General features: G+C 43.8%; 2 protein-coding genes across 2 annotated transcripts in view; one reads left to right on the top strand and one right to left on the bottom strand.

Moving 5' to 3' along the window:
- The window catches only part of LIPT2 (lipoyl(octanoyl) transferase 2), a 350,867-nt gene that overhangs the window by 205,533 nt on the left and 122,299 nt on the right, over window positions 1-23,035 (top strand). The gene's annotated exons all lie outside the window — the stretch shown is intronic.
- LOC121925069 (intraflagellar transport protein 46 homolog) lies at window positions 1,501-4,870 on the bottom strand. The gene is made up of 12 exons (XM_042456812.1): window positions 4,722-4,870; window positions 4,531-4,627; window positions 4,351-4,445; window positions 4,114-4,256; window positions 3,582-3,656; window positions 3,397-3,490; window positions 3,032-3,160; window positions 2,805-2,926; window positions 2,599-2,664; window positions 2,426-2,445; window positions 2,062-2,336; window positions 1,501-1,874 (listed from the first exon to the last, which is right to left on the bottom strand). The coding sequence occupies exons 1-12, from the start codon at window positions 4,812-4,814 to the stop codon at window positions 1,779-1,781; spliced, it is 1,305 nt and encodes a 434-aa protein (XP_042312746.1). The 5' UTR covers window positions 4,815-4,870; the 3' UTR covers window positions 1,501-1,778.

Raw genomic sequence — 23,035 nt, 5'->3', positions numbered from 1 at the left:
AGATAATAACCCAGTTTGGCAATGCTTTCACTCTCTGTCTGGCTCAGGGGTATGAAATTCTGGGAGTTGGAGTTTGTTGTGGGCCCAGAGAATACTCCCAGAGAACTGCCTGGTCGTTGTAGAGTGAGGTCAGCACATGGGGGCCATGGGAATGGGGGATCCTCACCATCACCATCACTGCCACTACCTTTGCACTACCCTAGGGCTTGGCAAGTTGGAAAAGCCAGGATGGGCCAAGAAAAGCAGGCCAAATGGGGACTCATTTGGGGCCTTCTTCCAGGAGGGCATCTGCAGAACTGCATGCTGCTTGAATGTAGGGTCAGAGAAGGAAATTGGTTTGGCCATATGGAATTGAGATGTCTTTAAAAGAAGGAATTGATGCACCCCTGAGAAGTCCTGAAGCTTTTCATGCAGAGGAAGGACTATGCCTCTGGATGCCAGGCTCTTGAGGCCTCTCTGTGGGAGAAGGGCTTTCGGACAGGAGTGCCACATCCAGCTTGTGGGAATGGGACAGAACTGGCCTGACCTGCCATGGGGACCCCAGGGCTTGCGGTGGCTTTGCACTGCTTCTGACACACATGCTCTTTCCCACGCTTGACAGGTCTTAGCCGCTTCCCGATGGTCGGATATATCTACCGAGCCTCCAGTATGAGTAGCGACGAGATCTGGCTGTGACTTCTGTCCCTGCTAGTGGGTGCAAAGACCTTAGAAGGGGCCTGCAGGAATGGACAGCAATGGGAGACCTGCCCTCATTTCTCTGGAGCAAAATCCTGCACAAGGCAGCGGAGCGGCTACGGGTGGCTCCAGGAAACCTGGTTTGGGATGTAGGGCTGAGGAATGCCCCCCCTCCATCCAGCACTGCTGAATGCTGCAAGGGCCACAACACCAGCACAACCACGACACACACACCCTTTCATGGCCCCGCTTCTCTCCTCCGCATGGCCATTCTTTCCGCTCCTAGGAGGCTCTATCTGCATCCGGATCCTTACCCTTCCTTCCCACCCATGGGCCAGCTCTGCACTGTTGCCCATCTGAAGCATGTTGGCTTTGCCGCTTCTGCACTTTTGCACATTAAGGGCTGAGTCCAAAGGCTGTCCCTTTGCTTATATACACACCCTGGACTGCTGCTGGAGAGGCTAGGTCCCCCCTTCATACAGGGCCAGTAGTGAGAACCAAGCTTGAAATAAAGTGTCCAATACTGTTCATGCTTAACAGTAAATAAATTATAGGGGTGCAGTCTTTGTGTCTTCACAGGCAAGCTGGGCAAAGCTGCTTGAGGGGTGATGGACCAGGTGACTAAAATGCAACCCTTTGGGCCAGAGTTAAGCTGGGAACATAGCTGCAACCCTTGCATCTTCAAAGGGGGGGGGGAGATTATTGTGCTTAAGGGCATACCCTTGGCCCTTCAGCAGAAGAACAATGCTGGGTTTGGACTGATGGCTCTGGAACTCACAAACCAAAGTGCAGTCCCTCCCTCCCAATTCTCTTTCAGGAGCAAAGTAATATCAAGAGGAAAACTTTACTGAAACAACTCTTTCTCAAAGGCTGTATAAACTATGTGAGATGCTGAACATCTTCTAGTACCAAACCCAGGGGGACAGAGCATTCAAACTGGATCCCTCTTTAAACCCACCCTTCCACTGTTATCTTGGGGCTGCTGTGTTTTGTTGGTATCCATCGTGTTAACAGTTTCTTCTAGCCTTCCACAACCAGATGCTTGCAAACAAGACCCTGTGTTGTTCTCTTCAAATGACTCCCTCCAGAGGACAGTGGGCAGCTCAAGTCAAGTTCAGGATGTCTGACTCTCCAGCCTGGGATGGGGGATTGGAAGGAGGACTTACAGCCTTCTTGCCTTCAGCCAGGGCCTTGAAGTGCTACAGGAAAAGCGAGAGGGGAAATCAATGTGTAAGCTCATATTTCCACAGCCCCTTCTGCCAGGATGGGGCCCACTGTTCAGGCTCATGAATGGATGGCAACTGCAGGCAGCCCCCTTTCCCCCAAACCACTTTGTTTCCCCAGAGCCAGAGCAGCAGCAGCTTCTGAGAGCACTGTCCCACCTACCTGTGAATTCTTGAATTCAGAGTAGAGTGAGAAGAGAGTGTGCAGAGACTGGATACGGCGGCCCTTGTAAACAGGAATGTCCAGAATAGCTGAGGAAAAGATCCCCACCCACCCAAGAGGAACATTTGAGTCTGGGTCAAACAGAAGATTAGCTAGCCAGCTGCACCATCTGGCAACTGGAGACATTGCGCCTGGTGCTTGCCAGTCAGGGTCTAAATGTTCTTTGGTGGTCTGTCCAGTCGATAAAGCTACAGACACCCACATCCAGAGATGGTCTGGTGTTCAGGCCAATACAGAGAGGAAGGAAGGCATGCTTGAATACTCACCACAGATGTCTTGTGTATTCTGCAAGGCGACAATCAACTCGCAGTGGGGAGGTTCACCGGAAGGGCAGAAATGGAAGCTCAGGGACACCAGCAGATCCACTGGCTTATATGCCAGTGCCTCCTACAGAAGACGCTAGCAGGAAATCAAGCCTCCGCAAGGGGCGGGGGGGGGGTGGGTGTCCGTCGAAAGCAGAGTCTGTGTGCCCCTACCTTTCCCAGCAGCTCTTCAAATTCAGGGGGCCACTCCTGCATGAGGGTCTCAATGTCAGGCATGGGCCTGAAAGGGAAAAGCATAGAGCAGCAGCCTGAGAAGAGGGTTGAAATGATTCGCCCCTGCGGGAGCACTCATGCCAAGCCCCAGGCATCTGTCCTTGCCCCCACCCCAAACTTGGGTCTGGCCCTTTCAGGGAGTCCCACCTGGCATAGTGGACGGTGGCAGGGGGCTTGCAGCGGTGGAGCTCAGTGATGCTCTCAATCCAGTTGTCAATGGCTTTGGGGTTCTTCTCGGCGTTCTCCAGGCTCTTTACTTTAATCTGCTGCTACAAACAGAATGCCATGGTTCTAGGGGGTCACTTGAGACCAAGAGCCAAGTGCTCCCTTTCCCTTTCTGTCTCTGAGAGCAGCTTCCTCCCTCCCTGGCTTACGGCCACATTGTGCTGCTTGGAGTTTTCTGTCAGCCAGAGGGAAAGCACAGTGGGATCAGACTGCTTTATGGAGGGCTCATCCAGCACCAACAGGCCAAGGTTATTTGGTTTCCCATCTGGTCGTGGGACCTGAAAGAAACAATCCAAGGCCCCCTGATGGGCCATCATCTTCCATTCTTTCCCCTGGGCAAGAGAGTCTGCTACAAAGCATGGCGCTACCCAAAGTGATGGCACATGGACCATCCAAATAGCTGCCGTGGTACCTGGGATGCTGCAAAGCGGCAAGACCAGGGACAGAGGCAAACCCTCCACAGTGTTGCCCCAGACAATGCTCTGAGTAAGGAGTGTCAGAAGGAACACTATACCTTTATAAAAGCATCAATGTCTCCAACAGCAGGAACCATGTCTGGAATGAAAGGCTTCAGCTTGTGCTCCAGTTCAATCATTTGTGGGGAATACCTGAGGGGCAGCAGAGGCAGTAAGCAGACTCCCCAGAAGAGGCACACCTCCCTACCTGTGGAGCAGCTGGAACGGCCGCTTGAGCCCTTACCTCCGGATGTACTGGAAAAGCTCTTTCACCTCCATGGGGACGGGCAGGTAGTCAAAATCCGCCGGATTGTATGTCCTGTGGAAAGAACCGGCCAGGAATGAGCCAGGGCAGGAGGCAGTGGGGCCTCTGCCCCCACAAAAGCCAGCACTCTCCTCTGCCCTCTTCCACAGAAAACACTCAGAGATTTCCCTGAAAGTGGTGCAGAAGTCCTTTTCTTCTCGGGGAGCAGGGAGGGGGCTGCTGGTGCTGTTCTTGTGGGTGGGAAGGCTTAGTAAGCCAGCCTTCCAGGGATCAGCTCCTGGTTGCAGACGCAGGGCAAGAGCGCTGGAGGCTCTCCATCCCTGGCCCAAGAGGCCGCTCCGGTGGTCCAAGGCCGGTCCTGCAGCCACAGGCAGCCACAAGGTCTGCTCAGCCTGGCCCCCTTCCTGGCCAGCCGCTTGGGGGCACTTGCCTGAGCCATTGGGACCCCTCAGGGGCCTTGGGGCTGCCCAGGGCCCCCATGGTGGCCCTCCTTCTCCCTCCGGGCCCCTACCCCTCCAGGGGCCCTCCGTGCTCGTCGTCGTCGTCCTCATCGTCCTCGGAGTCCGTTTCGGAGGAGTCCTCGTCCTCGTCCTCCACTTCGTTCCCGCTAAACCTCCGCGGGGAGCCCAGCGCCGGGGGCCCCTTCTTCTTCTCCTATGGGAAGACAGAGAGAGGGGGGGCTGTGAGGGGCCTCTGCTTCGGGGTCCGGCCAGCGCCCCTCAAAGGCCCGCGATCGACGGGGGAAGACCTTGAGCATCTGCTCCACTTCGTCCTCCTCCTCTTCCTCGCTGCTGTTCTCCTGGGCCGGGCCTTTGCGGGCGCCTCGGGCGGCGGGTCTGGCTCCTGCAGCGGGGAAGGCGAGAGAGTGAGGCCGGCGGCAGAGGAGCGGCGAGCCCAGAGCCCCGGCCCCGCTCCGCTCGGGCCCCACCTGGCTGCGGGGGGCTGGGCGCGTAGAGGCTGGCCACCTCCTCGGCCTCGTTCACCTCCAGGCTCTCGTCGTAGGGCTGGTTCTCCACCAGGCGCGTCTGCGGAGCAACGACAGACACAGGCACGGCGAGGGAAGAGCGGGGCCTCGCCGGGACCCTCCGCAGCCCAGGCCCCGCGCTTCCTTCCTCTTACCTGCAGCGAGGCCTCGAGCGGCGCCGGGGACGGAGGCACTGCGGACATGGCTCGCTCAGGCGCCCGGCCAGGACTAGGCCTCTCCGTCGCCATGGCGACGCCTCTATGGTCTCCCCGAGGGGCTAGAGCGGACGGGGAGGAAGGAGAGCGCCGCCCCCTGGCGGTGGGAACGCGGAAGCACAGGGCGGGGCGGGGCTTGCTCCGAGGAGGGGGCGGGGTCGCGTTGGCGGTGTGAGAGCGAGGGAGGGAGCTTGGTGACGTCACTTCCGCCTGGGAGACGTTACCTCATGATGATGACACAGAAATTGTGTGAATAGGGATAAACTTAACACACTTGTGAAACAAACATTGTAGTTGAGACACAGAAATACGTGCCTAAAACACAAATATAGGTGTTTAAAAAACGATTGTACTAAAAAATGAGGAAAGATTAAAAGTTGATATAAATTGGCTGATTAAAATCGATCGATTGATTAAAAACCTCTTAAGTGATACACACTTGAGAAAAAACACAGACACACAACTGTGGGAAACGATAATATCCAACAAAAACCTAGCAAATGCATAAAGTGTCCACAAGAGATTAATACAATAATAATAATAATAAAGCTATTGGAGGTTGATCAATGCTACATTTTATTCGTTTTATCTATTTATTCCGATATTGATTTATTTACTTATTTCCAAAGTGGTTCACAGATAAAAACATAATATTTGAAACAGTTAAAACCATTTAAAACCAGTCTATAAAACCACACAAATACATTCAGAAGCTGAAAAGCACAGCCAAGGCACCCGGCCCAAGAAGCACCTCGGCTGATGATCTATTGCATATCAAATAGCCGCTTAAATAAAATGCAAAGGCTATTTGGTCTCCACTGAATAATAATAGAAAGTGGGCAATGGCCTTTCCAATGTCGTTAACAGGAGGTTTAAAACGTTAATTGTTTGTCCCAAGTAGAGCAACTCTTTTGAAACAATGTCCTTTACATAATATTTCTTATTCTGGGCCGCATTAACGTTTCCAGAGGCCCCTGAAATTGATCAGATACATTTTCAAATTTAAATGTTTTTTTAATATTATTAATTTTCATTTTCCATCAACTTACAAATTTCATATTTCTGCGTCCATTTTCGTAATATGCTAAAGCTCACCTAAATATGTAACATTTAACCTAACATATATTATATATACTTCTCGTTCCATAAAATCCTTTAATATTTCCAAAAGCTACGCATTCATGCTATATTTTTCCAATCATCCTTAAACCACTTTGTCCCAATGCAATCTTCTTCTTTACACAGTCAACACTTTAATTCTTAATCTATGTCCTTACACACCTTTCCACTTTACGATGTAATTTGTTCAACTTATATGATTTATACCTGCTTCTGTGTCTATGATATATTATTGGGCTTTAAGCGACTGATCGGTTATTTTTCTCATTAATCTTATTTTATTGAATGTTAACATGTATTAGTATGTACTATTTTTAATTATTTTAATTATTTTCGTAGGATGTACGCCATAGGCAGGTTATTTTATCTATTTTGATTTATTGTATGCACAGCGCTGTGCAAATTTACAGCGCTATATAAAGTTTAATCATCATCATCATCATCATCATCATCATCTAACCTTAGCACTCTTGTCTTCCCCCATTTCTCTTTCAGAAATATTATTACTTCTTTCCAATCATCCACAAAACTATTCAGATCTTTATTATCTTTCCTTAATACAATTTACCCATATTCATCATATTATAGGTGTTTGTAAGGCAATCTTCTACTGCGGAGGTGATATTAGACTTCCAGTTCTTTGCAAATATTAACCTAGCAACCGTAATCATATAAAGCATACTACCACAAATCCTTCCATCTATTTTTGTATCAACCATATTCAGTAAATATGCTTTGGGTTTCATTTAATAACTCATATTAAAAATTGTTATCTGATCATGAATTTGTTTTTGCAGAAATTTCTTGCGACGTGTGATATAAATGAGTTCAAGTGTTTTATATTATTATAGATAGACTGACAATGGAGCTTGAAAAGATGAGCCACCTGTAATTAGAGTTTTTGTATTTTTTTCAGGCGATGAGACCGGCTGGTTTTCATTTGCATTTGCTGGATCTTGATTTTGGTGTTTTTCGGGACTGGTAGCCAAACTTTGTTTAAGAGTTTCTTCTTTCCTGTTGAAGTTGCCTAGATGTTTATGGATTTCAATGGCTTCCTTGTGCATCCTGACCCAATAATTGTTGGCATGGTCCAGAAATTCAGTGTTTCCAAACAGCATTTTATGCCCAGGATGGTTTATAATGTGTTCTGCTTCTGCTGATTTTTCCAGCTGACCCAATCTGCAGTGGAGCAGTAGCAGAACAGGTTATAAACCACTCTGGGCATAAAATGCTGTTTGGAAACACTGAAATTCTGGACCATGCCAACAGCTATCAGGTCAGAATGCACAGCCATTGAAATCCATAAACACCTGGACAACTTCAACAAGAAAGAAGAAACCCTGAAAATAAACAAAGTTTGGCTCCCAGTCCTTAAAACAGCAAAATCAAGACCCAGCAAATGCAAATGAGAACCCACCCAGGGTCAGGAGGGTTTCCCAGCAAACAATGGATCATGAATTCAATAGACCCCCCAGACGCCTTGCTATTCAACAACAGAACAATACACAGATTAACATGTAAATCGCTTCCCTCAACCAATAGTATATATGCTCCATTCACTTCCATACCAGCATTCTCTGAAGATGCCAGCCACAGATGCTGGAGAAACGTCAGGAATAAACTCTTCATAGCCCAAAAAATCCACAAAATCTATGGGTGCTGGCCGTGAAAGGCTTCAGCTTCTTGTAATGGCCTTTAATTTATGATAGTTTTGAAAAAGTAAAAAAATTAAATTGTTTGCAAAGCAGACTGCAGTCCAACTATAATATCATCAAGATTTAGAAAATTCTTTTGTGGGCAATTTTTAAATTCTTTTCGACATTACTTCCAGATTGCAAAATAGCATCAGAATCGTTGTCAGCATAAATCGAAGAAAATCTGGTGACAAGCTCTGCAGATACAAACATTGCACTCTGAATTCACTTGTCAATTTTGGGGATGAATGCAGAAGGCGGATGAACATTTTCGTACAAAAAATCATTTGTGGTCTGGATTATCCCAGTCCAAATTATCATCTTTAGCAGTACTTTCTATTGGATGTGAAATACTGAAACAACACTTGGTAGACAAAATTATAAGAGAATTTGCAAATTAAAAAATGAGCAAAGTCGGTTGTTGTTAGCTGCCCTCAAGTTGACTTTGGAGTTAATCAGACAAGGGAAATTGGAAGTATAATCCAATGGCAATCTGAACGCAATCATGGGGTTTCACGTTGTTGCATGATAGACTACTACACGCAGTTTCAGGCAATGGCAAGCTATTTTCAGGCAATGGCAAGTCAGTTTGAATGCAATTCGAATTCATGTAAATTTGCTGAATTAGCAAATTCACATGAATGCATTCTGGCCCCACTTTCTTTTCATTCGAAATTAAGAGAAATTCCTCCCGTGGGATAAACTCCTTTGACTCCTGGTGATCTTGTGGATGAGATGTCTCCAAGTCTCCTGTCCTCCACTGCCCTGCTCAGGCCCTGCAAGCTTATGCCTGTGTCCTCCTCCCTGTCAGTCTAGCCATCCCTTCCTTCTTCTACCTTCAACCTTTCCAATGAGTTGTTGTGCCTTCTCATAAAGTGGCCAAAGTATGACAGACTTAACTTAGTCATCTTGGCCTGACCCACTCAAGGACCCATTTGTTTGTCCATTTGGCTGTCCATTGTATCTTCAGCACTCTTCTCCAAAACCACACCTCAAATGAGTTCATTTTCTTTTTGTCTGCTTTTTGCCCTGTCCAGCTCTCAGATCCATACATAGAGATGAGGAATGCCATGAACTGCTGGACGATTCTAACTTAAGGGCTCAGTGGATGCACTTTCCATTTTTAGGATCTTGTCCAGTTCTTTCATAGCTGCTCTTCCCATTCCCAAGCTTCTGATTTCTTGATTGTACTCTCTGTTCTGATCTATGTTTGATCCAAGGTATGGAAAATCTTTAACTCATTCAATTTCCTCATTATCTAGGTTGAATTTACACAAATTCTCCATGGTCATTATTTTTGTTTTCTTTATGTTTAACGTTAGACCTGCCTTTGCATTTTCTTCTTTGACTTTCTTTAGTGATTGTTCCAAGCCTGTGCTACTTTCCGCTAGTATTATTGTGTCATCTACATATCCCTTCCTCCTAACTTTACTCCTTCTACTAAGGAGTTTATCGCACTGGCAGATCTTATCACAATCCCCCATCACCGGAGAGTATGCAGCCTGTTTGCAACCAGAGCTGCTGCCGCATCTTTTCAAGAACAGGAAAATCTTGTTCTTGAACAGATACGGGAGGAGCCTGGAGAAGCCTGGGTTGCAGACGGGTTGTGTACTCCCCGACAACAGGGAAATGCGACAAGGTCTGCTTTTTTTAAGTTATATCCCACGTCAATCGCTGGAGCAAAGCCAAACTCCTGAGTCTAACCCTGCTCTTCTACATACAAGTTGAACAAGTATGGTGATAATATGCAGGCTTGCCTGACTCCTTTGCCTATTGGGAACCATTCTGTTTGTCCATATTCTGTTCTAACAGTTGCTGGTCTTGAGAACAGATTCCCTATCAGGACTATAAGATGTGGTTGCCCTTCCATTTCTTAAGAGCCTTCCATAGGTTTTTGTGATCTATGCAGTCAGAATTACCTCCCTAAACTGCCAACTTGTCCTGAGTATATCTTTCTCAACAGCACTATCAAGTGTCTTTGCACTCCTATGTCTTTGAGAGCATTCCATAGTTGTTTGTGTTTGTTGTAGTCAAAGGTTTTGCTATAGTCTTTAAAACATATACTGATCTTCTTTTGGAATTCCTTGTTGTGCTCCATGAGCTTAGAAAGCTTGCAATGTGTATAATGTGCATTTTGGTTGGTCCCATAAAGGTATTACTGTTTTGTGGATTTTGGATGATACTGTACTTTGCTACATGGCCAACACAGCTACCCTGGATATGAGTACAGGGCTCAGTTCCCAACTTGGCTATGAAACTCACTGGGTGACCTTGGGCAAGTGACATCCTCTCAGCCTCAGTGGAAGGCAATGGCAAACCTTCTCTGAACAAATCTTGCCAGGAAAACCCCATGATAGGTTCATCTTAGGGTCGTCATTAAGTTGAAATGTCTTGAAGTCACCCAACACACACACACACACACACACACACACACACACACACACAGAGTAGTGTTGGGCTGGAAAATCCACATTCGATCACACTTCTACAAGCATTTATCTCCAGCAGATGTCCCTGTTGCACAGAGATAAATTGTCCTTTCTCCAATTCAAATGGATCCTGAATAACCAGGGCGTATTACTGGAAACCATCAAATTACAGTTGCCTACCAATTAACATCTCTCATTAAGCTCACTATTGAGATGAGGGGAGAAAAATAAACTTTCCTCCCTTTCCAATACTTGCTGAGCATGGGTAATGTATTGATGCTGCTCTGCGTGTGTGATCATAACCTACGTCTCAAAGAAGTGTTGAAAGAGAAACCAGAGGTGAACATCTGTGCCTCTCCAGATGTTCTTGGCCTGCAGCCCCCATCAGCCCTGGCCAATGGTGAAGATTCATAGGAGATACAGTCTAACAACTTCTGGAGTGCTACAGTTACCCTCTCTGGCTATATACATTTATTGCTATTATCATGTGCCTTCGACTCTTAGGATAGCTGTCTCCTAGGGTTTTCTGAGTCAGATTTGTTCAGAGGGGTTTGCCTTTGTCTTCCTCAGAGGCTGAGAGAGTGTGACTTGCCCAGGGTCACCCAATGGATTTCCTGGCCAGAGTCCTAGTCCAAGACTCAAACCACCGTTCCACATTGACTCCTTATAAACCACCTTTCTCTTATACATTCCACCATCCAGGTACCTTCTCTAATTCAAAACCCAAGGATATGAACAGACAATTACAGACAGTCTTCCCCAGCCCAGCATCATCCAAATATCTCCAATTATAGATCCCAATATCCCCAAACACTAGCTTGGCATTCTGGGGGGTGTAGTCCCAAAAGCAAGCTTCTCAAGCTCAGATTAACAAGAATGAAAACTATATGCCTCATCCATCCATCCGTCTGTCTGTCGTACATAAAGATTTTTATGTAAGACTAAATACAAGATCAGAGCGTTGCAATTCTGCATCTTGGCTACCTTTTCTCAGTTCTCTTTATGGGAGTGAGTGCTTTATGCCTGCTTTACATTGAGAGCCAGTGGCATCAAAATAGTTTCTTTTCTTTTGCTAATCCTGATGGTTTCCTCTTTTACAATTTCCTTCTTCCCGTTCCTTATAAACTGAGTCTGAGTATCCCTTATAGTTCAGACACATATAGTTTGTAATAAAAACTAAATGTTTTAAACCGTAAATTCTGTTTGTACTTATTATCTGAATAAACTGTACTTGTGATGTTGCAAACATTATCATTTTAAGCCAAACCGTACATCATACATTTTATTTTCTTAGAGTAACAAAGACAGCCAACACAGTGTAGTGGTTTGAGCATTGGACTGTGACTCTGGAGACCAGGATTCGAATCCCCACTCAACCAACGAAACCACTTAAGTGACCTTGGGCAAGTCACATTTTTTCAACCCCAGAAAACCCCACGATACGTTTGTCTTAGGATCGCCACAAGTTGGAAATGACTCAAAGGCACACAACAACAAAAGTAACAAAGAGACTTTCAATTTGTAGAAGACGCTAATATAGCATTTTCTTTTTTTGCAGTTCCCATTCTAAGTCTTCTTCTGATGTTCTGACTGCAGTCTCTCTTCTGATGAATGACTGAGGCAAGTTTGGGAAACCTTGGACTATTTCAATGTCTTCATCATCTGCTTTAAAGTTACGTCAATCATCTGTGGTCATTATTTTTTGTTTTCTTCATGTTCAGCTGTCAACCTGCCTTTGCACTTTCTTCCTTGACTTTCTTCAGAGGTCATTCCAAATCTTTGCTATTTTCTACTAGCAGTATGGTGTCATTTGCGTATCTTAAATTGTCGATGTGTCTTCCTCCAATACACCTCCTTTCTTCAAGTCTGTTCCTACTTTAAGTATGATATATTCAGTGTTAAGCAAATAGGGTGAGAGAATGCAGTCTTGCCTAACCCCTTGCCATTGGGAAACCATTCTGTGTCTTTGTATTTTGTCTAACACTATCATCTTGTCTTGAGTACATCATCAAGACAATAAAATGTTGTGTCACACCCATTTTGTTAAGAATGATCCATAGTTTTTCATGAGTTATAACATCAAAGGCTTTGCTATAATCTATAAAGCACATGCTTTATAGTCCCATTCTATCTTCCCTGATCAAACCTCACCTGGAATATAGTGTCCAGTTCTGGAAAACCTATTAAAGAAGTATATTGACAAGCTGGAATGTTTCAGTGTGTGGGTAACCAAAATCTGGAAACCACCAACCCTGATGTTTAGGGAGCTGGGTATGTTCAGGTGAGAAAAGAGGAGAGAGACAGGTGACAGAGACTCACAGAATAATAAAGTTGGAAGAGGTCCTATGGACCATCAGATCCCACTTCTGGCTCAATGCAAGATGTCCAGCTCCTGGCAGTGGTACCCAAACTTTGGTCCTACAGGTGTTTCAGACTTCAAGTCCCAGAATTTCTGACTGTTGACCAAGTTGGCTGTGGCTTCTAGGAGCTGAAGTCCAAAACACTTGGAGGACAAAAGTTTGGGGATCACTGAGCTAGAGCTTCCCCAGCAGGGAGCTGTCCAGCCTCTTTCATGATAACCATGTCATATGCAACAGTGGCCTTCAGCCTTTGTTCCTCCAGATGTTTCAGACTACAGTTCCCAAAGTTCCTGAGCACTGGGACTAGTCTACAACATCTAGAATACCAGAGTTTGAGAACCACCGATGTAGAAGATGAAGCAAGCTTGTTTTCTAATGCTCCAAAGACTAGAAGATGATCCAATGGGTTCATATGGCAATAATAAGTGGTTACATCTAAACATTGGGAAGAATGTCCTGATAGTAAGCACTGTCCAGCACTGCAATGGGCTGCATCACAAATCTCCTTCACTGGAAGTTTTAAAGAGAGAGTTGACCATGACTCAGGGATGCTCATCTGTTATTTCTGCAAGGGGTTGGATTAGATGGCCCTTTGGGTTTCTTCCAGCTTCATGATCCTATGAATCCATGATTCAACAACAACAACAACAACAACAACAACAACAACATGATTTATTTATAACCCACCTTTTCTCAAGGAATCAAGGTGGGTTACAACATCTTAAAAACCATACAATGCAATAGAGTAAAATATCAGTTACCATTAAAACAAGTTCTATAACCAGGTCACAGTTGGTTCTCCATATCCACCGATTTTTATGCATAGATTCAAGCATCCACATCTTAAAAATATGATACACACACACACACACACACACACACTCCCTGTATATACTGTACGCATGTACATGTCTGCCTCATGTATAAGTTGAGGGAAAGTTTCAGAGTCAAAATCCTGGGTTTTGCTATGACCCATGGATAAGTGAAGGGCAAAACTTAGGGGCCTATAAGGACGGATGGAAAGGGAGAAATACCACGTTTGTCTCCCTTTCTCCTTCTCTGGACCTCTCCCAACCGATTCCCAGTGGCTGGAAGAGAGGTTTTAACATCAGATTGCGAAAGGAAGCACGTGGATTTAAATGGAGATTTTTTTTCAGTAGGAAGCCAGGTCTTGCAAAACGGACTAGAGAAAGAAGCAAGTGGATTTAAATGGAGAAGTTTTTCCATAGGAAGCAAAGGCTTGCAAAATGGACTAGAGAGGGAAGGAATGGGTGTTCAGTGGAGATTGGGGCATCAGGCTTGCTTGCTTTAGGACCTTTCTAAGCACTACTAACATATTGACCCGTATATAAGTCTACCCAAAATTTTAGGGTCAATTTTGGGGCATAAATTTTTCAACTTATAGTCAAGGATATACAGTATATTCCAAAAGCAAACCTTGATTTTGACATTTTATATAAGAGGTACCATTTTGTTATGCCTGCCTGGAGTCGGTAATGGGCTGGATGAGGGAAAACAAACTCAGACTGAATCCAAAGAAAACGGAAGTACTTGTGATAGGTTCCCCAGGTCCGGGGAAGGAAGTTTATCCACCTGTCCTGAATGGAGTCACACTTCCCCTGAAGGATGAAGTTCGCAGTTCAGGAGTAATTCTGGACTCGTCTCTGCAGCTGACATCTCAAGTAGATGCAACGGTCAGAAGTGCTTGCTATCAGCTTCGGCTGATACGCCAACTGCGACCCTACCTGGGCCAAAGGGACCTTGAAACTGTGGCACATGCTCTGGTAACCTCTCGTCTAGACTTCTGTAATGCGCTCTACATGGGGCTACCTTGTATCAAGTCCGGAAGCTTCAATTAGTACAAAACATGGCAGCCAGATTGGTCACCGGTGCATCCAGGTTTGACCATATAACACCTAAGCTGAAAGATCTTCACTGGCTGCCCATTCGCTTCCGGGCACAATACAAGGTGTTGGTCACTACCTATAAAGCCCTACATGGCTTGGGCCTGAGTTACTTGAGGAACTGCATCTCCCCATATGATCCGCCCGCACACTCAGAACATCTGTTAAGAATTTACTGGAAACACCATCTTCCAAATATGTCTCCACATCCCAAAAGGCCTTTACAATAATGGCCCTGAGGATGTGGAATAGTCTTCCTGAAGAGCTCCGTCTCACGACCCCCTTGGAAACATTTAAAGAGAGACTTAAAACAGTGCTCTTTCATCAAGCTCCCCCCCCCCCCCCACCGAGGAGTGATGACTAATCTGCCTGTCTGTCAATGATATTCGGCCTTGCCCCTGGATGTCTGATTGTTGATGTTTTGATGCAATATTTTTAGATTGTGTATGTATTGATTTTAGTAGCCTGTAACTCCGCTTTGATCCATTGGGAGAGGCGGGGAAACATAAGTAAAATTTTATTATTATATTATTATTATTGTATTTAACGGGATTTGAGCATCCACGGATTTTGGTATCTATGGGGGGCAGCTGGGTCCTGGAACCAAACCCCAGCAGATACCAAGGGCCCACTGTACTAGGGGCCCTTGGTCTGAACTAGCAGGGGTATCCTTACTTTCTCATGGCTGCACCATGCAGTGTGGAACCAAATAATGTAATAGAAGATGAAATCTTCACATTGAATGAACAACAAATGATTGTTCTTGATCAGGTTTTCCAGCAGTGTAAACTGCAGCATGGTTTGTTTGGCTCTAATTCCTCTTATGATTTCAAGACATAAGCTATAACTAGTCTTACCATTCCAATCTGTGTTGCTGGCAAATGGTAACTAGACCAAGACCAGCCCTGGAGGGAATAAGCATGGCCCAGCCTTACTCTGCAGCTGATGTGGGCTATGGAATGGCTTGGCTCCTTTGATGGTGAATCTGCTTACTTAGGAGATTACTACGCACACCTTTTAAACTGAGATTATAATCATAAAATAGCCCCTTGGGTGATATTGATCACAGGACGCTGCCTCCGGACGGTTGCTGCTGTTTCTGCCAAGTGTGACTAGCGCTTCCCTTTTGAATTTTTTCAAAAAATATATCCATAAAAATGGCTCATTTCTGTTATTTACATCAAACGTGATCTAGAATTTTCTATGACCACAAACATACAAATATATCATTGCCATCTTAGACTTCCACAGTCAGTTAAGTAATCACACCTCTATTTTTAATTCTGTGTGTCTGCACCCTTTATCAACTTATGTCTAATATCTCCTGCAACATTGTCATCATACCTATCACAATATTTGATTTATATTTTGGTTTTCTGTGTTTAATCATATTTAAGCAAATTTTGTTCATCAAAAAACCCGCATCTATCCTGTCTTTAATTCCGTATGTTATAACAATGCGCTACAACTGGAGACCACTCTTCTTCTATCCTTTCCACCTCTTTTTTGTTCAAACGAGTTATAAGTTTGTCCATTTCCGCTAATTCCATAATTTTTAGTAACCACTCCACTATTTTAGGCATTTCCTTAGCTTTCCAGTATTTTGAGGTCCATTTTAAATTTGATTTGTAGCATCTTTTCAATAATTATGTGAATGTTCTTCCAGAATTTAACCAATTTTAGTGCATCCCTTTTCATTGATGGGGGAAACCCATCCATATCTTCCAACTGTGCGGCAATCCCAGGACTCTTCAAGTGTGAAACATTGCTGTTGTGGCAGTTGCAATATTGACAGTCACTTGGTGCCACAATCCCCTCTTCTCCCCCGTCTCCTTCCCCTTTGCTGTTCTCAAGTAGCCTGCTTCCCTCTATATAGTTTTCCTAATTATTTCTTTTTAAAAAGCCTTTACTCGCAGTAGCAGAGCTCTGGAAGTCTGTTTTAAAGGTTAATTAAAATAAAACAAAACAAAAGGTATGCTGGGGATTGAGGCAGGGTTGAGGGGGAGGCTAGAAGAGAAGCTCCATGGCAGCAGTTAACCCAGTTCCACAACTGCAAAGACATGCAATAATGGTTGTGCACAAAACCGGTATGTTTGTGTTTTCATTGATTGTGTGGTTGCAGCGAGAACGGGGCTCGTGCGATAAAGTCCTCAGAGATCATCAAATCTCCAGCGGTATTGAATAGTTTCGGCAGCCTTTCTGGATTCTTTGCTTCCTGGGCAGGATTCCTCGCTGCAATAATTAAAAGGTTTCTGGAATGTGTTTGGAAACCATACCCTAATTATCCATTGAAAGGATGTGTATGGAAGTCCCTTAGGGCAGTGGTACCAATGCCTCTTTCTTATACTGTATTACGCAAGTATAGTTCCTTGATAACTGCATCCTATGGGATTTGTAGTTTTGTGAGGTTTTTAAGAAAGAAGTTGTACCAGACTAATCTGATCTCCTTTTTTGATAAAATGACCATCTTGGTAGATGAAGGGAATGCTGTGGATATAGTATATCTTGATTTCCCATGACATTCTTGCAAACAAGCTTGTAAAATGTGGGCTAGACAAGGCAACTGTTACATGGATTTGGAATTGGTTGACCGGCCGAACCCAAAGGGTGCTCAACAATGGCACCTTTTCATTCTGGAGAGAAGTGACCCCCTAAGATTTTCACACGACGTTGCAGTTATCGTGCGATTATCCCATGAATAAAGAGGCATTCTTGCGCCACTTTTTATTCACTGAATTTTCCCATGAACAAAAAGCAGCACCAGAATGCCTCTTTATTCATAGGATAATCGCACGATAACTGCAACGTTGTGTGAAAATCTTAGCATCATTGCACACTATTGATGGGAGCATATCACTAATCTCCCATCTTTTTCAGTAGTGTGATAAAGTCCTAGGTTATTTTAATTGCCTTTTAAAACTTTGTTTTTAATTTGTTTTTATCTTGTGAGCCGCCTTGGGTCCCTCTTTGTGAGAAAGATGGCAGGAAAATGAAACAAATACATAAATAGATTATGAGACTCATGAAGATGAGAATCACGATATTATGATGATAAGAGATTATGATGACACTCCAGGCCTCATCATGGCTGGCCTGGAAAAACCTTTCTTTCTTTCTTTCTTTCTTTCTTTCTTTCTTCGCTTCTTTCTTTCATTTTTTATGCTGCCTTTCTCCCAAAAAGGGACCCAAAGCGGCTCACAATAGAAAAACATTTTTAAAACTTTACAGTAAAATGCTGGAAGGAAAAATGGAAAGGTTTTATTTTATAGACAGTTATCAATACAAAATGTGGAATTACAAACTGGTCACTGTAACAATACAAGTCTATGCCTTATGATACCAGAACGTCTCAATCTATGTACACTGTTTTTTTCTGTGTTTATTGAAACATTATTAAACGGAGATAAAGCTCAATTATTAGAGGTGAAATATACAGATTAGATGACAAAGAAGAAAATAGATGCAATGGAGTGACAAAAGGATAATAATGATAATAATAGTTTAAGCTATCAGAACATTAATGATAAAGTAGGAGGAAGTTGAAGTTACTGTAGAAATTCAATATTGAAATTACTGTTGTTGCTATCTTTCTTTTTAAAATTACATAAGAAAAAAACTATATTATGTATATAATGTGATCTTAATGTAGAGAGATCTTGTAGCAGATTTGAGACTCACTGAAAGAAAGAAATTGGCAGCATGAGCTTTTGTAGACTTCAGTCTACTTCCTCAGATGCACTGGGATGTAGATTTTGGTTTTTGAGTTTATATATATATATATATATATATATAGTGACAGTAAATTTTTAAAAAACAATTCATGTCATCTAGTTAAAGCAATATAAAGTCAACAGAAAGACATATGAAAGTTTAAAACATCACACTCTCCCATATAAGTCACTCTGTTGTGATTTTTAAGTATTATTATTATTATTAATGTTTATTTATATCGCACAATAAATCTATACAGCGCTTTACAGACATCATGAAATTAACACATAACTTGCCAACAGTTGTGTGTTTGCAGTCTGAAAAATCATAAAATAATTTTTTATCTTATGGATAATCTGTGGATACCGGCCATGAAAGCCTTCGACTTCTCATAAGATAAAAATGATATACCATGATTAGACTCATTATCTCATTAAAACAAACAATAACCCTGAGAAAACTATAAAACAGAGACTACTTTAACAACCGAGATTAACGAACGATATCAAAACGACAGTTCGAAATGCTTCCGAGAATAATTTAAAAAGTCTTTAGTTTGGATTAATACTACTACTAATAATAATAATAATGAGAAGAAGAAGAGGAGGAAGAAGAAGAACGTTCTCCAAATCTTGGAGAAAGAAGTGGGAGAGAGTAAGTCAGTGCTAGGGAAAGCGTGGGTTAAAGTTTCCCAATCTTTTTGGCCCTCTGCTGCTTTGCTGAAGAAAATTTGGGAAGCTGGGGGTGGAGAAGAAGCATTTAAAAGGCAGATTTTTTATTTTACAGTATTGTGTTTTTTTAACAAAATTGCCATCTATTTCTTGGCTTTCCCTAAAGGAGGCGTCTCTGCAGAGCTGATGCACCAGAGAGCATTGGTAGGGAACTGGCATTGCTCTGCCAGGTGGGTGTGCAAGGCAGACTCTGCAGACTGGCACAGCTGTGCTGCTGCTGCTGCTGCTGCTGCTGCTGCTTCTTCTTCTTCCCAAGGGCTTTCTTAGAGACGCCTGGAAACTCTCCAAGGAAAGAAAGAGGGAAACATATTTGGATATACATTTCATTCGCTTCTCCTGCAGAAGAAAATGAGCCCAGAAGTCCGAGAGATTGTTTTTGGCCTGGGGTGCTTGCTCCTTTATTTTACTTTGGAAAATGATGCCAGTAAGTAAACCAGAATAGAAAGCCACCAAGAAGAAAGTATGAAAGACAGAAGATGAATCGATGAATCAATGATTGATTGATTGACTGACTGACTGACGGATTGACTGACTGACTGAATGAATGAATGAATGAAGGAAGGATGGAATCGGTCGGTGGACTAATCTGTACCTAGCTCTTGAGTGGGAATTGTTGGCTTTTTGGATGATGATGATGATGATGATGATGATGATGATGATGATGATGATGATGATATTTACTTGTATCTCGCCCTTTTCCTAGAACTTGGACCCAGAGTGGCTCACAATATTAAAAGAAGAGTACGATTAAAAACATAGAAAAGTGGTACATTAGAGTAGAACCATTAAAATATTAAAAGAGATTGCTTATTAAAAGAATAAAGTACAGTTAAAAAGATAAAACTGTTCTTGTTATTAAAATTCAGAGAGCTGTCTGTAGCAGAATTGGTTTCTTATGGCTTTGATACTTTGCTCAACAGCTGTAAATACAGTCAGAACACCTAACATATCTCTGTCTGTCTGTCTGTCATCTATCTATCTAATCTATATTTGAAAATTCAGTGCTGCCCTCAAGCTGGATGGCCATCTGTCAATGGGGATGCTTTGATTGAGAGTTCCTGCATGGCAGAAGGGGGTTGGACTGGAGGGCCCTTTTTGGGGTCTCTTCCAACTCTACAATTCTATGGTTTTAAGCTTATAATGTAGGACGATACAGCACAAAAGGAAAGGGAGATGAGAAGGGAAGAGGAAAATGAGACATGTATCTACACTAGAGGATCATCTCTGCTTGATTCTACTTTAGCTGGCATCCAGAGAGTTGTAGTTTGGTGAGACTTCTCTGCTACTGTGCTGCTTTGTTGCAGGTTAGCAGAGTGAACTAGAGCTTTCTGGCTGAGATGTCTAACCACCAAACTATAAATGCCAGGATTCTAGAGGATGGAGAGTTCAAGTGGTATATAAGTATCACATTGCTGTTAATTAAGCAGTGCAGATCCATTTGTCTTGATGATAATAATAATAATAATAATAATAATAATAATAATAATAATAATAATAATAAATTTTATGTCTATACCACTATTCCTCAATGATCACAGCGGTGTACAAGATATATAAAAACAATATAAAACAACAAAAACCCCTCCAACCCCCCACATATACAATATAAAAACAGTTAAAACATCATAAAAACCCCAATACACATAGCTGACAAGAGAAAATGCATATGTACATCGCTAGAAGGGGAGAAGGATCACAAAAGAGCTCATGGGGGAAAAGCCTGGCGGAAAAAGGAAGGTCTTCAGAGTCCTTTTAAAAGCATCGAGGGAGGTGGCTGTACGGAGCTCGTCGGGCAAAGTGTTCCAGAGTTGAGGGGCTGAAATGGAGAATGCCCTCCGAGTTACACTATAGCGTGTGTCTGGAATTCTTAGAAGATGTTTCCCGCCCGACCTGAGAGTGCGGGGCGGATTGTATGGGGAGAGGCAGTCCTCCAAGTACCCTGGGCCCAAGCCATTTAGGGCTTTATAGGTAATAACCAACACCTTGTATTGCGCTCGGAAGCGAGTGGGCAGCCAATGAAGATCTTTCAAAACAGGTGTTATATGACTGGCCCTGGGACATCCAGTGACCAGTCTGGCTGCCATATTCTGCACTAATTGAAGCTTCTGAGTTTGGTACAAGGGTTGCCCCATGTAAAGCGCATTACAGAAATCCAACCGAGAGGTTACCAGAGCATGTACCACGGTTTCAAGGTCCCCCCGTCCCAGGAAGGGACGCAGCTGGCGTATCAGCCGAAGCTGATAACAAGTGCTCCTGACCGCCGCATCCACCTGAGATGTTAGGTGGAGTGACGAGTCCAGAAGCACTCCCAGACTGCAAGCAGAGTCCTTCATGGGGAGCGTGACCCCATTCAGGACAGGTGGAAAAATTTCTTTACCCAGGCCAGGGGAGCCTATCACGAGTACTTCCGTTTTCTCTGGATTCAAGCTGAGTCTGTTTTCCCTCATCCAGCCCATTACCGACTCCAAGCAGGCATTTAGGAGAGAGATGCCATCCCTAGTCACTGCATCAGTCGGAGACATTGATGACAATGTTGGCCTCATTCCCACTTACAGATAAATCCATGTGAGATTCCATTCGATGGATTGATTTGACAGCGGAGTGTGGTTCCCACTACATTTGCCCCAATCGCATTTTTTCCCTGTAAAATAACCCATCAGTGGTTCACATTCATGAATTGATTCAAAATGGGATTTGCTTCTAGGACCCTTCATGGATACAAAAATCAGTGGCTATTCAAGTCCAATTAAATACAATGGCATAGTGAAATGATATAAAATGGCAAAATCAAGTCTTTTTAGAATTTACAGTTGGCCCTCCACATTTGCGGCTTTGACTTTTGCAGATTTGATCATTTGCGGTTTTGATTCTTATGTTCTCTCTAGGGATCTCTAGGTCCTCCAGCACAACTCTGCCAGAAGTTGACCACAGAGTTGTGCCAGAGAACCTACAAGTTCCTAGAGAAAACACTAGGCATTTGTAAGTCCTCCAGCATGATTCTATGGTCAACTTCTGGCAGATGTTGGCCATAGAGTTGCACTGGAGGACCTGGAGATTCCTAGAGACATGTTCTCTTTGATAAAAAGAACAGTGTTTTTTAATTTGTGTTTTTTCAAATTCATGGAATTCCTTCATGCGCGCCCCAACCCTGGTGAATGTGGAAGGACCAGAGTGTGTGTGTGTGTGTGTATTCAAAATATTTTCAAGTCATGGACAACAAATCCATGGTTATAGAGGACTGACCGTAATTTCTATAGGCTAACAGAGTGAAGTGGGGAAGGGAGGCTAACCAGCAATGAGATCCTACATTACCCAGCATAGCATAAGAGCTCCTGTGCTTTGCTTACACACACTGGGATTCATGGCTTTGCTGATATTAATCCTATGAACAGCCACTTGTAGCTATTGGGAGAGGACTGGAGAAGCATTTGGCTATGTCTAGTAGTCAGATGCAGACAAATAACCTAGTCCAGTGAAATCCACTGAAGTTTCGGCACATAACATCATTGGTCTGTGTCTGGTTATGCAGCATGGCTGGATCCTTCTCCAGTCCCTTGCGTCTGCCATCATTCACGGCATGGCCATTCGTGGGGGCTGTGGCAGCAAACCTGCCTTTTATCAATGGGGAGGGTGAAAGAGAATACCAGCCTCTACAGCAACCAAATGAAGACTGCAAAGGTGTAAGGTGGACTTACATTTGCATACGTCACTAATAGAATGGTGGCCAGTGTCTTATCTGAACCTAGAGTTTGCAGATCAGGCACCCCAAATGAGAGACGTAGGTTTCCAACAGAAAGTGCACATGGACAAATTGTGTGTGTTTTTTGTGTGCCTTCAGGTCTCCTGTTGACTTACGGTGACCCCATCAATTTGATAGGGTTTTCCAAGGCAAGGATTACTTAGAGGTGGTTCGGCCAGTTTCTTCCTCTGAAACAGAGCCTATAGGACCTATAGTCTTTGCTGGGGGGTTTCCCATGCAAGTACTAACCAGGGATGGCCCTGCTTTGTTTCCAAGATCAGACAGGATCTGGTGCCTTAAGGGTATTTATGTAGAAGCATACAGTTGGAAGGACCATCCACAAGGTCCATCCAGTCCAGCCTCATTCTGCCATGCAGGAACTCTCAAGCAAACCACCCAGCCTCTGCTTAAAGATCTCCAAAGGAGACTCCACCACTCTCCAAGGGAGCATCTTTCACTGTCAAACAGCTCTTACTGTCAGGAAGTTCCTCCTAATGTTTAGGTGGAATCTCTTTTCCTGTAGCTTGCACCCATTGTCCTGTGTTCTAGCTCTCCAGATGTTGTTTG

This window comes from Sceloporus undulatus, chromosome 3 (genome assembly GCF_019175285.1).
Source record: "Sceloporus undulatus isolate JIND9_A2432 ecotype Alabama chromosome 3, SceUnd_v1.1, whole genome shotgun sequence".
Classification (NCBI taxonomy): Eukaryota; Metazoa; Chordata; class Lepidosauria; order Squamata; family Phrynosomatidae; genus Sceloporus; species Sceloporus undulatus.
This window is presented reverse-complemented; position numbering and strand designations above follow the sequence as displayed.

Excerpts from the sequence above, each read along its gene's own strand:
- LOC121925069 (XM_042456812.1), bottom strand. The coding sequence starts at position 4,814 with ATGGCGACGGAGAGGCCTAGTCCTGGCCGGGCGCCTGAGCGAGCCATG. Across the intron at positions 3,491-3,581 it reads CTTTTCCAGTACATCCGGAG|GTATTCCCCACAAATGATTG; the intron begins GTAAGGGCTCAA and ends GCTGCCCCTCAG. Across the intron at positions 2,337-2,425 it reads GGTGAACCTCCCCACTGCGA|ACCATCTCTGGATGTGGGTG; the intron begins GTTGATTGTCGC and ends CCTGAACACCAG.